The 14,511-nt window shown below is 53.8% G+C and overlaps 5 protein-coding genes across 5 annotated transcripts; 2 read left to right on the forward strand and 3 right to left on the reverse strand.

The window, feature by feature from the left end:
* Nucleotides 1-568: 568 nt before the first annotated feature.
* J4E85_007806 (uncharacterized protein) lies at nucleotides 569-1,868 on the reverse strand (the record flags this gene model as incomplete). Its single annotated transcript, XM_051472036.1, has 2 exons — nucleotides 569-1,395; nucleotides 1,448-1,868. The coding sequence occupies 2 exons, from the start codon at nucleotides 1,866-1,868 to the stop codon at nucleotides 569-571; spliced, it is 1,248 nt and encodes a 415-aa protein (XP_051324233.1).
* A 2,242-nt stretch (nucleotides 1,869-4,110) lies between these two features.
* Nucleotides 4,111-6,012, forward strand: J4E85_007807 (uncharacterized protein; the record flags this gene model as incomplete). Its single annotated transcript, XM_051472037.1, has 3 exons — nucleotides 4,111-4,338; nucleotides 4,388-5,769; nucleotides 5,826-6,012. The coding sequence occupies 3 exons, from the start codon at nucleotides 4,111-4,113 to the stop codon at nucleotides 6,010-6,012; spliced, it is 1,797 nt and encodes a 598-aa protein (XP_051324234.1).
* Nucleotides 6,013-6,785: 773 nt separating this feature from the next.
* J4E85_007808 (uncharacterized protein) lies at nucleotides 6,786-7,931 on the reverse strand (the record flags this gene model as incomplete). The annotated part of the gene is made up of 1 exon (XM_051472038.1): nucleotides 6,786-7,931. The coding sequence occupies one exon, from the start codon at nucleotides 7,929-7,931 to the stop codon at nucleotides 6,786-6,788; it is 1,146 nt and encodes a 381-aa protein (XP_051324235.1).
* Nucleotides 7,932-10,275: 2,344 nt separating this feature from the next.
* J4E85_007809 (uncharacterized protein) lies at nucleotides 10,276-11,816 on the forward strand (the record flags this gene model as incomplete). The annotated part of the gene is made up of 2 exons (XM_051472039.1): nucleotides 10,276-10,504; nucleotides 10,558-11,816. 2 exons carry the CDS (start codon nucleotides 10,276-10,278, stop codon nucleotides 11,814-11,816), a joined length of 1,488 nt encoding a protein of 495 aa, XP_051324236.1.
* A 720-nt stretch (nucleotides 11,817-12,536) lies between these two features.
* J4E85_007810 (uncharacterized protein) lies at nucleotides 12,537-13,756 on the reverse strand (the record flags this gene model as incomplete). The annotated part of the gene is made up of 3 exons (XM_051472040.1): nucleotides 12,537-12,634; nucleotides 12,695-13,032; nucleotides 13,083-13,756. The coding sequence occupies 3 exons, from the start codon at nucleotides 13,754-13,756 to the stop codon at nucleotides 12,537-12,539; spliced, it is 1,110 nt and encodes a 369-aa protein (XP_051324237.1).
* Between the last annotated feature and the right edge of the window lie 755 nt (nucleotides 13,757-14,511).

The following is a 14,511-nucleotide window of genomic DNA, read 5'->3' on the forward strand; positions in this document are numbered from 1 at the left end:
GGCTTGCACGACCCTTGTGTTCCCACTTTCGGGGCTATCGATGTGGCTCAATGCCGGGACTTTGGTTCGTGTCACGTCGAGAGAAGAGGCGTGCTTGCAGATGTATGGTATTGTGCTGGCCGCAGGTGAGAAAGCCACATGAACAGGGGTTTGCCTGCGTACGAGTCAGCATCTTAGCGCTGGCTCTAGGGCGTAAAGGCGGTTGCCGTGGCGTAGGAGGTTTACTTGGACTTCTACCTTGCGCGCCGGACTGTATTGTTGCTTGCATGGCAGGGAGCGATTCCGAGTGTACCGAGGTGCATACGGTGCTGTGACGTGTTAACAGCTCGAGAGACGCAGGTGAGATGACGATGCAAGGCGCCTGTGACTAAGCGGAGGCGTGTGTGCTGTGACGATGTCCACACGAACACGGCAATCGCAAGAAGGTGTGAAGCATTGATTGTAGGATAGTAGTCATAAATTCGTCTATCTTGTGCCGTGCACAGTAATTAAATGTAATGCGCGCTTGAAGAACAGCAGAATAGAAATCAAATAGTTAACGGCCCGAATCTAACACCAATATGGTTCACTAGATCCACCAAAAATGCCCACCGTGCTTCTTGCATGCACTTACTGAAGAGGTAGGAAGTACCGTCGTTGTTGTAGTCCATACGTGGCCGAATGTAATGACCTCGGTCGTAGTAGTAAAGGCAAACTTGGACTTGGTTTTAGTAGGAGTCGGTAGCGTGGTAGTTGAAGTGAGGAGGCCGGAAAGAACAGTGGGAGGAGGAAGCGTCTCTGTAGCGGACTCTGTGAGAAGAACACTCTCAGTAGTGGTGATAGCTGGTGCAGTCACAGTAGCGAGTACTGCGACAGGAGTCTCGTAAGTGACAGTTGTCGTGGGAGCATCAGGAGCGCGGCGCTGAACCTGTCCAGCCTTCTCCGCACGTCTCTGCTTTGCGGCCTCGACGCGGGCACGCGCCCATTCGTAATCGACTTCGCGGTCGCCCTTGCGAACCCAGCGGTGGAATTTCGGGATGGTGGTAGGTGTCTCGATAGCCGCCGCGTGAACTTTGGTGGGCGAGTACTCGCAAGGCTTGTCAGGCTTGCCCACGTGGGCCGGGGTAGTGCACGTGGCTTCGACAGTCTTAGTGGTGACGCCAAAGCTCTTGGTCCAAGAGTGCCTGGTGCGAGTCATGGTCTTCGTAGTTGTCGTAGTGATTGCCTTTGGCCTGATTGTCTTGACCTTCTTAGCGGTGCCACTAGGCATCGTGACAGTCGAGAATGGTCCAGCAGTGACGACATCCGTCGAGGTAGTAGTGACAGTTTGCGTAATAGTAGGCGTCTCGGTCTTGGTGTCTGTGGTTGTTGCAGTGTACGTGCTGGTGACTTTCGTGCCGACAGTCAGGTAGAGATCTATATTTGTTAGTAAATGGGTTGTTCGTTGGCCGAGTACAAGAAGACATACCTCTTTGCCATGCGAAAGGTTGGCCATTCGAGCCGTCCTCGTTGGCTTCATTGTCTCCCAGAATCAGAAGTAGCCAGTGTCCTGAGCTCATCTGGTTCTTCTTGATGGGACAGTCTGCCACTTGGTTCACATCGTCGGGTGTCGTTGGTATTTTGTCGCACAAGTATTCTTCGCCAGTGGTCTCCTCCACGTCAGGCGCGACGAGCACGACATCTGCCATACCATCCGCGTTGCAACCTCTGAAGTATGTCACAGCAGAGAAGTCCTCAGTAGACTCTGAGTCGATGAAGTAGCTTCCTTCATCGATAAAGTCAACACCATAGGCGTAACAGATACCACCAGAGCTCCCGAAGGGGTCATCGGCTTTGACGAGGGTGATGGAGGCGGCAGCCACCGCGAGGAATATAGAACGAGAGTACATGTTGAAGCAAGTCAAGTCAACGACTGAAAGTACAGGTATGATACGCTGGATGTGGTATGCAGAGTCAGTGGGCCATGACCTCTTTTGTACCTTGTATGATGATCAAGGCCAGCAGGTTCTTCGCAAATACGGCTTATCTCTTGCGCACTGAGCTGTGCCCCGACCCCCGAGTAAGCCGACATGGATCGAAGATGCAATGAAAATAGTCATGGCAAGTGCTTGATCTAACAGTGTCAACACGGAAGCGAGCTTGTGACAGACTGGAACAGGTGGGCGGGGCGGGCGGTCAGCAATTCGTAAAGACATCAAGCGCAGTTCTGCGCCTCATCAGTACTTAGCCCTCGTAAGGCGTTGCATCGCTCTGCAGAAGGAAGAAAAGTGGTGCTTAGTGGAGGAGGCGAAGGCATCCATGTGTGCGGCCGCTATGGAAAGCCACTGGGATTAGTGCCGGTCCGTGCTAGGCTTAGCGCCCATACCCCTGAACCGATCCTAGTGTTCACGTCACTTCACTCGGCCCCAACGTCCGCATATTCTTGCACCAACTTGCAGCAAACCCGCCCGCTCAGTTGGTCGATCTTACTAACGATAGGCTGGCCAGTCGCTGATGAACCCGCGCTCCTGTTTCCAGCGCGTTTCCAGCAGCCGCGCATGCCGATCCGAGCGTTGAAATTCGCACTTCCTTCTCCCCGTTCGTGTCTATTCGCGGGCGCATGGCATTGTCCGCGATAGTCGCATCCAATGCGATAATCACAAGCTTTCCTAGCGGCCGCTCTGTCGGCCGTTCATCTGGATGAATGACCTGGATCTTGGTTATTCGAAGCCACCGAGTAAGTTCACGGGTCGGAAGGCCATCCCTGGAACCGCATGCCGAGCTACACAGCATGCATGAAGGCACATCATGCTAACCTGCAGTCGGCGAATAATTGGAATGCCATACCGAGCATGTAGTCCTCTTACACCATGTAGCTTATGAAGATCCTGATAAGCCCGTGTATGTTGGAGTCGGTCTACGCCACAGCCCAAGGGGGTCTCAGTGTCCAAATTGGACGTTCAACGTCAGCAAGCGACCGGGAGGGATACCGCTGTCTTGGATACTTCTGTCAGCCTGACTATCGCCTTGGCTGAGGGTAAAATCTCGAAGAACCAGTGGGTTTGGGATTTGGCTGGTCCCTGCTCAATCGCCGTATATGCCGTACGATGTATTTCTGGCAACAGAGCTCAACATTTGATTGGAACCGCCTAGGTAAGCTTCCTCGGTACCGGATGGGACGGTCGTATTCCCGTCTTCCGATCGCGTGGGCCACATGCTTCGCACGAGTAGCTTGCGTTCTCGATGCTTATGTCACGTCGCAAACAGATTCTGCATCAGGCCTAAGGCATATCCTTCACAACGTCAGTACCCACATCTGACCACTCCATGTGGGCTTTCGTCTCCGGTGAGCACAGAGTATGCTCGAGTAGCGGCCGTATCTTGTGGAGTACCCGATCTGTAATTCAATAGATCTTGCGTCCGACAAGGGTCCATCACCTTACGCGAGCTTCTAGGATCCTTCACCTAAGAAAACGCTCCAACACGAGTAGGTCGCTCATCACGCACCGTTTCGAGTAAAGTTAGGACTACCACTGACTTAGCGCTGGTGTGGTCCCTCCATACCGGAATCCCGATTAGGAGCTACATCCGTGCACCGTCTGAGATCTTGGCTTTATCGACTTCGCCGCCCTCCTACCCACTCGCCGACATGGACGTAATCGAGCCACTGCCTTAGCTGGGCTTCAGCCCATCGGTCGCTGCATCTACCGAGGCCAGACATTTGCCTAATCGGCCCTCATCATCAGCTATCCACGGCCGGGATCGTTCAAGTCCATCCCGTGTCATAGCACGAGATGAGCATTTCTAGGGCGCCCTGGCGTCGATCTCACCACCTGGACCACGCGGGTCCAACTGACATGCAGCACTAAGCGAGAAAAAGTCGGTGTCACGGCAAAGATGGCGCTGGCTGACTTCGCCCTGGGCAATACCCATGGCGAAGCTCAGATTACCGCCACCATTTGATGACTTACACTTTGGGGGCGTCTTTCGGATGTGTCTCATATAAATGGCACCTGTTTTCTGGTCAGCCCCAGCCCTACATTGATTAACTCCAGGAACCATTCGACATCCATTGGCCTGGTCAGCATCTCTTCATATATACCGACCCGGTACCGTTCTTTCCTCGCATTGATATATTGCATTCACACCATCATGTTGTTTCCTTCATTAGCCGCATGGCTTTCATTTGGATCAGTTGCACTCGCTGGTCCACTACGTGCAGAGCCAATATCCGATGAGTTCCCAACTTTTGACCAGATTGTCAAGAGGCAAGATGGTGCTTGCACCAACACAGCACGAACACGAAACTGCTGGAGTAATGGCTACAGCATTGCCACCGACTTTGATGCCAAGTCTCCTCCGGACGGCACCACCGTGACTGTATGTACATCCAAGATTTCCTGCTCGAATAGGTGCTGACATATGACAGTATAACTTCGAGATCTCAAATGTTACCAGGGCCAATCCCGATGGAAGTGGTACTTCCAAAGAAATGATGCTCATCAACGGCCAATATCCTGGGCCACTGGTGCGAGCAAAGTGGGGTGACACAGTCATCATCAACGTCAAGAACAACCTCGAGCACAATGGAACCGGTATCCACTGGCACGGTATTAGACAGCTGAACTCCTGCCAGGACGACGGCGTCCCGGGAATCACCGAATGCCCTATCGCTCCTGGAAGAACCCGTCAGTACAAGTTCAGGGCAACTCAGTTCGGTACAACATGGTACCACTCTCACTTCTCAGCCCAATATGGTGATGGTGTTGTCGGTACCATGATCATCGATGGACCAGCTACTGCCAACTACGACGTCGATCTGGGTACTCTCCCCATCACTGATTGGTACTACGTACCCGCTTTCACACTGAACGAAGTCGCCCAGCACTCAAAGATTGGACCCCCCTCGCCCGACAATATCCTCGTCAACGGCACACACATCAACGCCGCAAACGACAACGGGAAGTACGCCAGAATCAACGTAGTAAAAGGAAAGAAGTACCGCATCCGTCTCATCAACACAGCCGTCGACAGCACCTTCAGCGTGTCCATGGACGGCCACCCCTTCACAGTCCTCACCTCCGACTTCGTGCCCATCAAGTCCTACGTCACCGACCAATTGACCCTGCAGATTGGTCAACGCTACGACGTAGTCATCACCGCCAACCAAACCGTCGACAACTACTGGTTCCGCGTCGTAACCGGCAACTGCGGCAGCAACAAGATCGCCTCAGCCGGCAAGCCCGTCGGCGCGATCCTGCACTACGACGGCGCATCCAGCACTTCAAACCCCACCTTCAAGTCCTCAGTCACAATGCGCGCAGGCTGCGACGACGAGTCCTCATCCAACCTCATCCCCTTCGTCCCCAACACCGTCCCTACCTCCGTAATGGGCGAGGTTCAAAACCACAAAATGAGCGTAGACTCCTTTGCCGACCCTGCGAAGGACAACCTTTTCCGGTGGTTAATCGACGGCACGCCCCACGTCGTAGACTGGAATAATCCTTCCCTTGAGACCGTGCTCGGAGGCTCCCGCTCCATCGGTCCAAACGGCAACGTGTACACCATGGACAAAGAAGGTTGGTACATGTGGTACATCCAATCGACCTCTAAAATCGCCCTTCCCCACCCCATCCATCTCCACGGCCACGACTACTACATCGTCGGTCGCGGCGCAGGTACCTGGGACGGATCTACCAACGGTCTTAACTTCAACAATCCTACTCGTCGTGACACTGCTTTGTTGCCTGCGGGTGGCTACATGCTCATTGCTTTCCCTGCTGATAACCCCGGCATGTGGATTATGCATTGGTAAGTCATCCCTGCACGAAGTGCATCTGAGACATATACTGACTTCGTTCTTCTAGTCACATCGCATGGCATGCTAGCCAGGGACTCAGCCTCCAGTTTATGGAGCGCATGAGCGAAATCAAGGGCACACTGGGCGACACGAGTGTGTTGAAGCAGGGGTGTGATGAGTGGGATTCTTATTGGGCGGAGGGGAGTGCGCCGGATGGTGATAGGCCATACAACCAGACTGATTCTGGTATTTAGATGGGTTTCCGTCTTGGTTGTGGGTTAATGGGGTTTGGTGCATGGCGTTTTCTGGTCGGGCTAGAGGGTTGAGCTGTAACTTCTCGACGTAGCGATATTCTTTTGTATATATTGTTTCGAAATACTATTCTCCATCGACATGTTCATACCCGTGTCTTCCTCCGCGCGATCAATGTGTTGTGGACTACACACTGCGTGTACTGCACGTATACCGCGATGCAGTACCTGAACCCTGCCGGCGACGACGTGGACCATGAGTACAGGTACAGCAGGACCATCACATGGCTCCCGGCAACGTCGTGACCCAGCACACGACATTACTCTAGTACTCACACACCCTGCATTTCCGACACGGCGCACCAAAGATAGCATCCTCGATCCCTCTTAGCCAAAAAACACGCATGCTGCAGGGTCCCAACAAGTCTCGGAAGCGCCATCATGCAGGGAATGCGTGATGGTTGCGAGGGAGGTGGTACATGTACACCTGAAATGGCTGGGCGAGAATGGATATCCCGAAGTGATGCAGGCCAAGTGTTTGTACGAGGGTTGAGGCTCTGCTCGCCCGATTGAAGGGTGCATGGATAGCGATGTGGGCTAGGTGGTTGTGTTCTTACTCAGGATGGAGATGATCGTGTGAGAGATACGATGGCTTTGGTGGTTCACAGGGTTTAAGCCTGTCATATGATGTCGAAGATTTACCTCAATCATAATGTCGAAGACGAGGATGAATGGGAGGTCGAAGGCGTTGAGTTCATCGCATCCATCATCTCAACTCAACTCTCCATCTCCCAAACTAGCGTCTCTCGGCCTTCAAATTGCATGACAGTCCACGCACTTTTCCCCCCGAAAGCCTGCGCGCTCATTGCGAACCAGTCTGTCTCTTCGCTCTCCACCCCATCTCCTCCCTCCATATCCATGTCCACATTCGTATCTTGCGTCCCATTAACCTTCTTCTCTCTCCTCTTAAACCCCTCCTTCCTCACCAGCAGAAAAAGGTCGCGCATAAATGCCGGTCCCATGAAGCCCCTCCACCTGACCGTAACCATACTCCTCTCCCCAACGCCTCTACCCAGATCAGGAACTTCATAGCGCGACAAATGCGGGTTAATATCATCGCCCGCCTCAACCCTCGGAGAACCCAACTGAAGCATGTGAATCCACTCCAGCAACCCCATCGCCTCATCCTCATCATAAACATCCTTCAGCCCCGCAACACTCACCCTCGGTACCATCACCCCACCCAACCTCCTCTCCTCAGGCAAAACATCACACACCCTCGGCGCATGCTTCCCAATCAACTCCCTGCCCTCCCCCAGCGCCTCCCTCGACGTCGGACTCGCATTATAAAACAACCACGTCAGACTCTTATCCAGCACATTCCTCGCGGCCCATTCCAGCCTCCCAAACCCTTTTTTCCCATGCTTCATACTGCTCTCACGTAAATCGTACTCCACAACCCATCGCTGTTTCTGGTGTTTCCTCCCCCCGTCTTCCACGGGTACGCCCTGCAACCCGCAGCGCTCGTACGACGGGCGCGTAAGCTCCATGCGCAACACACCATTGTACAATTCAAATCGATCGTCCAGCAAGGCTCGTCCTTCGCTCAGCATCATGATGTTGCCTTGTTTGATATATGTGTTCAGGAAGTCGGCTTCGAGGATTTCGGAGAGTGACATGTGGACGCGCGCGTATTGGGTAAGGGCGGGGCTGTCGGCGCGGTGGAATTCGTTCTTGACGAGCTCGTACATTTCTTCGGGCAGGATGAGGTCGACCGTGTGGCTGTATTTCTGCGCAGAGAAGGCGGAGAAGGGTTTCTTTTTCGTGGAGACATTTTGCGGGTCGATGTAGCTGGGGAGGACGCTGTGGGAGAAGAAAACTTTTGTGTCGGGGGCGGAGGAGGGGCGGTGGATGTCGAGCATCGTGAGGTAGTATGAGGGAAGCGCGCGCGCAAGAGTGGGTGTGAAGGAGTAATGGTGGTGTGGTGGTGGTAGAGCTGCGCGAATGGTGCGGGCCGAACTTTTGTCGCGTGGGGTTTCGGCAAGACGCGTTGCGCGGGCCTATGACGCATGGGCTGGCGCGTTGACATGTGAGCGGCCATTTGTAGTCTCGCGGACATCATTTTTTAATTTTGAGTATATTTGCGTTACTATGCGTCTCTGATCTAATTAGACTACATCCGTGACTGATGTGTACGGGCAAGTTTTGCGCATGAGCATGAACAGGCACCTACGCACGAGAGCGCATATGATGTAGGCATTGAAATACATTTGCACCACGATAAGGTCGAGCAAGTCATGTTAGGGAACAAAAATAGTTGTCAATGTATTCGAAGCGAGGCGTACATTAGTAGGATACTGACACGAAGCGCAAGGAATAGCCATTCCGAAAATATATGCAACCTTGACACAGTAGTCTGTTACAAAAGAACCCAGTGTACATGACCCATTGATGTATTGTGGAGGGCCCATAAGAAACCGGTAGATGATAGATCTACAACGTGCGTGTTGGGGACAAAAGGTGTACTGACCCCACCGTGTTCTCGGGGTCTGGAAGGCGGAAGGAAATCTGGGTGTATGGTGCATGAGATATGCTAGAAGGAAATGTGATATGTGTGCGTAAGGAGAAGTACGTTTTCAGCAAACGCGTTTACTATTGTTGCAGTAGGAGAAGGGTATTGATAGAGGTATGCGTCCGAGATGTTATCGTCTATTCATGAAGATCGTGTTGAACGTCTCGTAGACCGCGTCTTCGCAATCAAGCGGACAGCAGCTTTCTGAACCGGTCGCGGCTTGCCGATATGATGCCCGGGTCTGAATCTAGTGATAGCGCAGATTGAGCACGGTTTGCCGAATTGCTCCTTACGGGCATTGTGGAATTCTCGAGTACGGTAGAGTTGTAGGGCTAGCGCTTCCACGTCAACACGCAAGACCCATACTGAGCCGGGATTGCCTCTGATGTGGCGGGAGGCGAGAACGGTGGCAGCGGAGATGTGGTATTGCATCTGCACTTCATCGACTGTCTATGAATCTTTGTCAGCTCATGCGGCGTAAGAGGGGAAAGATTACTGGGACGAACGCACCAAGGTCTGACGGTAGAAGCACCCTTCACAAGCCGTAATGATACGTTTGACAAGTGGAAAAGGATAGGTGTCTAATGCCGCAAAACAATAGATACACCTCCGAGGGGCATGTTGCAGCCATAGTCGTCGATATACGATATGACTCATATCTGGATGGACGACACCGTACCTGTCCAGCTGGGCGAACGGCAGATTGAATATGTTGCATTGTCGAACGAGATGCGAGCAGTACCCCTCCACAAACTCATTGCATCGTCTGGACGTGCGCGACAGGGCATTGAAAGGATGTGGAAGTACATGAAGAGAGAAGATATCGGCAGCCCAACGATGACTGTCTGCACCTTGGGTCAAGTCTTCTTCGTCCTTGATGCTCCGCTTCTGCTTCTCCGACACATCGTATCTACTCTGAGTCTCAGTGAGGCCCGGCAGCCGACAGCACGGGTGAATGAGGTAGGACAGAATCTGGTCCACGATCTCGACAGGCAGCGTTTCCAGCTGGCTCAACTTGACGTGGGGAGTTGAAGGTATGACGTTGTGATACTGCAGTGGATTGGGCAATGCGACTGCCCCGCGGTGACAATTTTTAGGCGAGGCTGGAATTGGATGTGGTGGTACAAGATTCTCGTGACTGTCAACCAGCAACCGTCCAGCAGTAGGAAGCGAAGAAGGGACCAGCCCTGAGGCGACGGCAGTCATTGAGGCCATGAAGAGGAGAGGAAATGAGCGACAGAATGGAAACGAGCAGACTCTTCACCTTGCTTATAGAACAGGCCGTGAACCTTATACAGGACAAAGGTCAAAAAGTGACGAGTAGAAGCATGCAGGACAGCGGAGCTTCCCACCAACGAGGGGAGAAGTGTGCAGAAAGCTGCATTGCTGCTGCTGTGATTCGTCTATTGGTCGAGAATCCCGGACAGCTGTGTAGCAGTGTGCAGCCCATGCACATATTTTCGATACTGCATACTGATATATGCTGAGATTGGCGAAGAAGAAGACGACAAGTCGTAGTGCATGTGCACCCAAGTAGTCCGGGTGGATAGCAGACTAGCAAACCGATGCGGCCATCTCCGCCCGGCCCCTTATCGCCTAGCGTCATGTATCATCAACTTACCCGACGGACCACCTTTCGCTCTGTCTGAGACTCGTAACACTGGCCGACAGCGAGAAGCGCGGGAGACAACACCATGGCTGCCCATCCCGACGAGGGACCCGCCGTCGCCCAGCACCCCGCTCCGCCCCCCGCTGGCGCTATCAAGGCCGACCCAGGAGCGGGAGGCGCAACCAAGCCCCGGAACGAGGACGCGCCCGCGCCGGCGCCCGATCAGGACGAAGAGGATGGCGGCGCGTGGGACCAGGCCTCCCTGTACGAGGAGATTCTAGACGAAGTGGAAGCCTTTGAGTACTCGGACGATGGTGAGTCTGGCCACTATGCGCCTTCCACTTCCACCACCATTGACACCCCATAGGCGTAGACACGTGCACCGCCGACGAGGCCCGCCGCTTGCGCCAGCGACTCCATGAGATTGGCGCGAGCGCATTCGTCATGGAGAACATCACGAGCGAGAAGATGACGGCGCGCAAGCTGTGCACTGCCTTTGGCGTCAAGATTCCCAAGTTTCTCGAAGAGGCGCCCGACGAGAGCTTCTACCAGCTGCTGGGGCTGGCCATCAACCGCGAGCTGAACAAGCGGCCGCGGCTGGCGCAGTACAAGACCATCGACGACGCTGCGAAACTGCTGCGCGAACGCAAGAACATCATGGTCATCACGGGCGCCGGCATATCGACGAGTCTTGGCATACCCGATTTCCGCTCCAAGAACACGGGTTTCTACTCGCGGCTGCGCGAGATGGGCTACGACGAGCCCGAGGAGGTCTTTGACATCCACAACTTCGACGAGAACCCCCGCACCTTCTACGCCCTCGCCGGCGACATCATACCCGATCTCGAAAAGTGGACGCCCACGCACGAGTTCATCCGCCTGCTGCAGGACAAGGAGAAGCTGCTTACCAACTACACGCAGAACATTGACAACGTGGAGGCACACGCAGGCATACGCAAGGAGAAGCTCATCCAGTGCCACGGCTCCTGGGCGACGGCAACATGTCGGAAGTGCAAGTTCAAGGTCCCCGGCGAAGACATCTTCGACTGCGTGCGCGCGCAAAAGCCCGCCGAGTGCAAGCGCTGCAAAGACGAAATCGCCGCCCAGCCCAGCAAGAAGCGCAAGCGGACTTCCAACGGCAACGGTGCCCGCAAGAAGCGCTCGAGCGACGAAGACTCAGAGTCCGACGGCGCCTTCGACATCCCACAGCCTGGCATCATGAAACCCGACATCACCTTCTTCGGCGAAGCCCTGCCCAACGATTTTTTCGACCGCCTCAAGGACGTGGACAAAGACAAGGTCGACCTCGTCATCGTCATGGGCACCTCCATGAAAGTCGCGCCCGTATCCGAAATCCCAAACTTCCTCCCCCGCGACATACCGCAGATCTACATCTCGCGCGACCCCATCCACCATATCAATTTCGACATCAACCTGCTTGGCGACTGCGACGTCGTGGTTGCGGAGTTGGCGAGACGGGCGGGGTGGACCCTGGAACACAAGATGATACCTGAGGGGCAGACAACGGAGGTGGAATTGACGGATGCGGTGGATCATATTTCTACGGTCAAGGTTCATGTTCCTGTTATGACTACCACGAATGGTCATATCAACGAGCAGGCTTGAGCTTAACGACAGACGACAGACGGCATGGCGTTTGAGCATACATAACAAATGGCGTTGTGAATGGTGTTTATATGGATATCGGTTTCGACCGCATGGACGGTGACCCCGTAGGATGGGCTCAAGATTCACAACATGGAGTTTCTCATAGGCTTAGGGCGTTTGTGGTATGGATACGAGAGGAGAGGGATGAAGTGGCGGCATCAGAGATACCATGGACGGACCCTGCGATCATATCGGGGAAGCATAGCCGCAGTCTCCTTGTGTTTATATACTTTCCTTCTCGTTCTTGCATGTAGACTTCCTGAACAAAATTCAAGTTCAGTTGCAATTAGGATGGAAACGCACTATCGCAATACTGATCCTCGCAGCACAGCCATTGGATAAATGATACTTGATCTGTACGATGATGGTTCTGACGTGCTTCCCGGGTCGTGCCTGCCGTGCGGCGCGGACAGCGTACTAGCCTCCCCGCCTCACCCCGGGGCCCTTCGGTACGTCCCTTCGCACCTAACCTCACACTCCATCGACACTCTAGTATTATAACCATAACATCACAGTATCAGAGTTTACGAAATTCTCAAAGCCGTCACGTCGTAGCGCACGCGCTGCTTTCATCGCGTCATCGGACCCGCTCCTGCCCGTCCAACCCTACAACCGACCGCGAACAGCTCTATCACACGACACGCGACGATGGAACCACACAATGTATACGCAGAACAATTACGTCGACGATGACATCGGCGAAGACTGCAAAGCCTTTACAGCGACGTTGTACTGCAGTATGCTGTAGACTACAGCGACAGTACCGACAAGCAGGCCTAGCAAATGTTAGTTATAAACCATGGTCATTTGATGGACAAGGTCATGGATATACACACTCAGGAACCCGAGTAGGGCTGTCAGGAACAGGCCTAGGATAGCCACAGTCAGAGCATTTCGTTCCGACGTGTGCCTCTCGAACCATGCGACGATGCTGTTTGCTGGCGGCGGATGGTTTACTATCCTCAACAACGTCGCTAAGCGTCCTCCCAGATACTTGTACTCGAACTCATCTGGCAATGTACGAATATGCCTCTCGAAGTACGTCGCTTTGGGATCGAAACCGTACTTTTCGGTGAATTTCTCGAGCGACTTAAACGACCGTCCATCGTTCGGGAACAGAAGGAACTGTATGGAGTCTAGGACCTCCAACAGCAGCTGTGGTGGCAACGTTCCCCTGTGGAATGTGAGCTCTGGAACGACAAGGTATGCATCGGGGTGAGCTACTTCTCCAGACTTTTCCGAAATCCGAGATCAATATCTTCATCACGCGAGCGGTAGAGATGCGCTTTCAGGAAACCAACCTGACGGAAGACATGAAGGATGCGACGCTCCGGATCGAATATGAGATGTTCGGCTAGGTTGTTGGTCGGTCGCAGCCTTACTTTGTATCGCTCTTTCAACTTCCAAGCTTTCAGCCTGCCTCGCTGTGCCAGTGCATCCTGGGATTCTTGGCGGGTCTTTCGGCTTTGGGTCGATGGAGGAAAGCAGCGCTCAACAAAGTTGGCGAAGGACTGCTTCTCCCCCCATGTCCGAGGCACGTAATCGCCCACCTTGCGACTGCTTTGCTTCGAGGCGCAGTCGATCATCAGTGACGCTTTCACCAAGGCTTGTATTGCATAGTCCCGCGCTTCGGGGGCCAGATTGTTTGCGAAAAGGCTGTCGAAATCTGCCTTGGTCTGCATTACGTTGCCGATAAGCTTGTTGAAGAACGAAATCACCTCCGCGTGACTGGAATACATCGGTGTCCCAATCCTTACTGCGTAATCGCCGGGCGATCCTCTGGTCAACGCTTCGTAGTGTTTAAAGTACACCTCATGCTTTTCCGGTTCCTTCGCAGCCTCGTCACTGAGGAAGCTTTCCGCAATGTCTCTCTTTTCGGCTTGTGTCGGCGGTTCCATGATAGCTTGGTATACTGTCACCAAACTGCGTCAGAGCCATCCGCCTTATACTGCCGACGTTTATAGCCTGAGGTCCCCCTTCTCGCCAACTCATGGCGCATTTGGGCCATCCGCTTCTTTGCTGGTGGCTGTGTGGACGCCACCATATGCGGCCTCTTCAGCTGATGCGTGATCCCTGCGAAGTCCTCCCAACGTCATAGGAGTCGAGCCTGCTGCCACACTTGGTTGCAATGACACGCTGCGCCATCTCATGTGCGCCACTTTCCTGCTTGCACTCGCTGGTATCGCATTCCCGGTATTCTCTCAAACCGCAGCTCCCTCGTTCCCCAACCCTTATACTTCACCCCTTCCTTCGTGAACCACGGGCGACCTTTTCTAAATCACACAAGATCCAGGGAAAAAAATTGACTTTCTCCTCACGCTGGGGCTCTCATAGATGTGAGAATGGCTACATTGACCCCACCACCACCAGGCTCACCTCCCACGACATCTAAGTCGGCTTCTGGACAGCATGGGCAGTCTCGGTAAATGCTCCCACAAGCTAAAGAAGGCTTCGCTGACGAATGAAGGCGCTCTCCATCGGACACGACAATGATGTCAAACGCGCGCGCTTCTCATATACCGAGTACGAGTCGAGCTCCGTACACGGCTGGCTCTCGAGCTGATCCCACACCTGCGGCTCCACATTCATCGACGAACCCGCCCACTACTCCGACCCTTGATCAACCCGTCAATACACACCCAGCCAATCCACT

The sequence above is a fragment of the Alternaria conjuncta genome, assembly GCF_024043145.1.
Source record: "Alternaria conjuncta strain BMP 0040 chromosome Unknown scaffold_11, whole genome shotgun sequence".
NCBI classification, from domain to species: Eukaryota; Fungi; Ascomycota; class Dothideomycetes; order Pleosporales; family Pleosporaceae; genus Alternaria; species Alternaria conjuncta.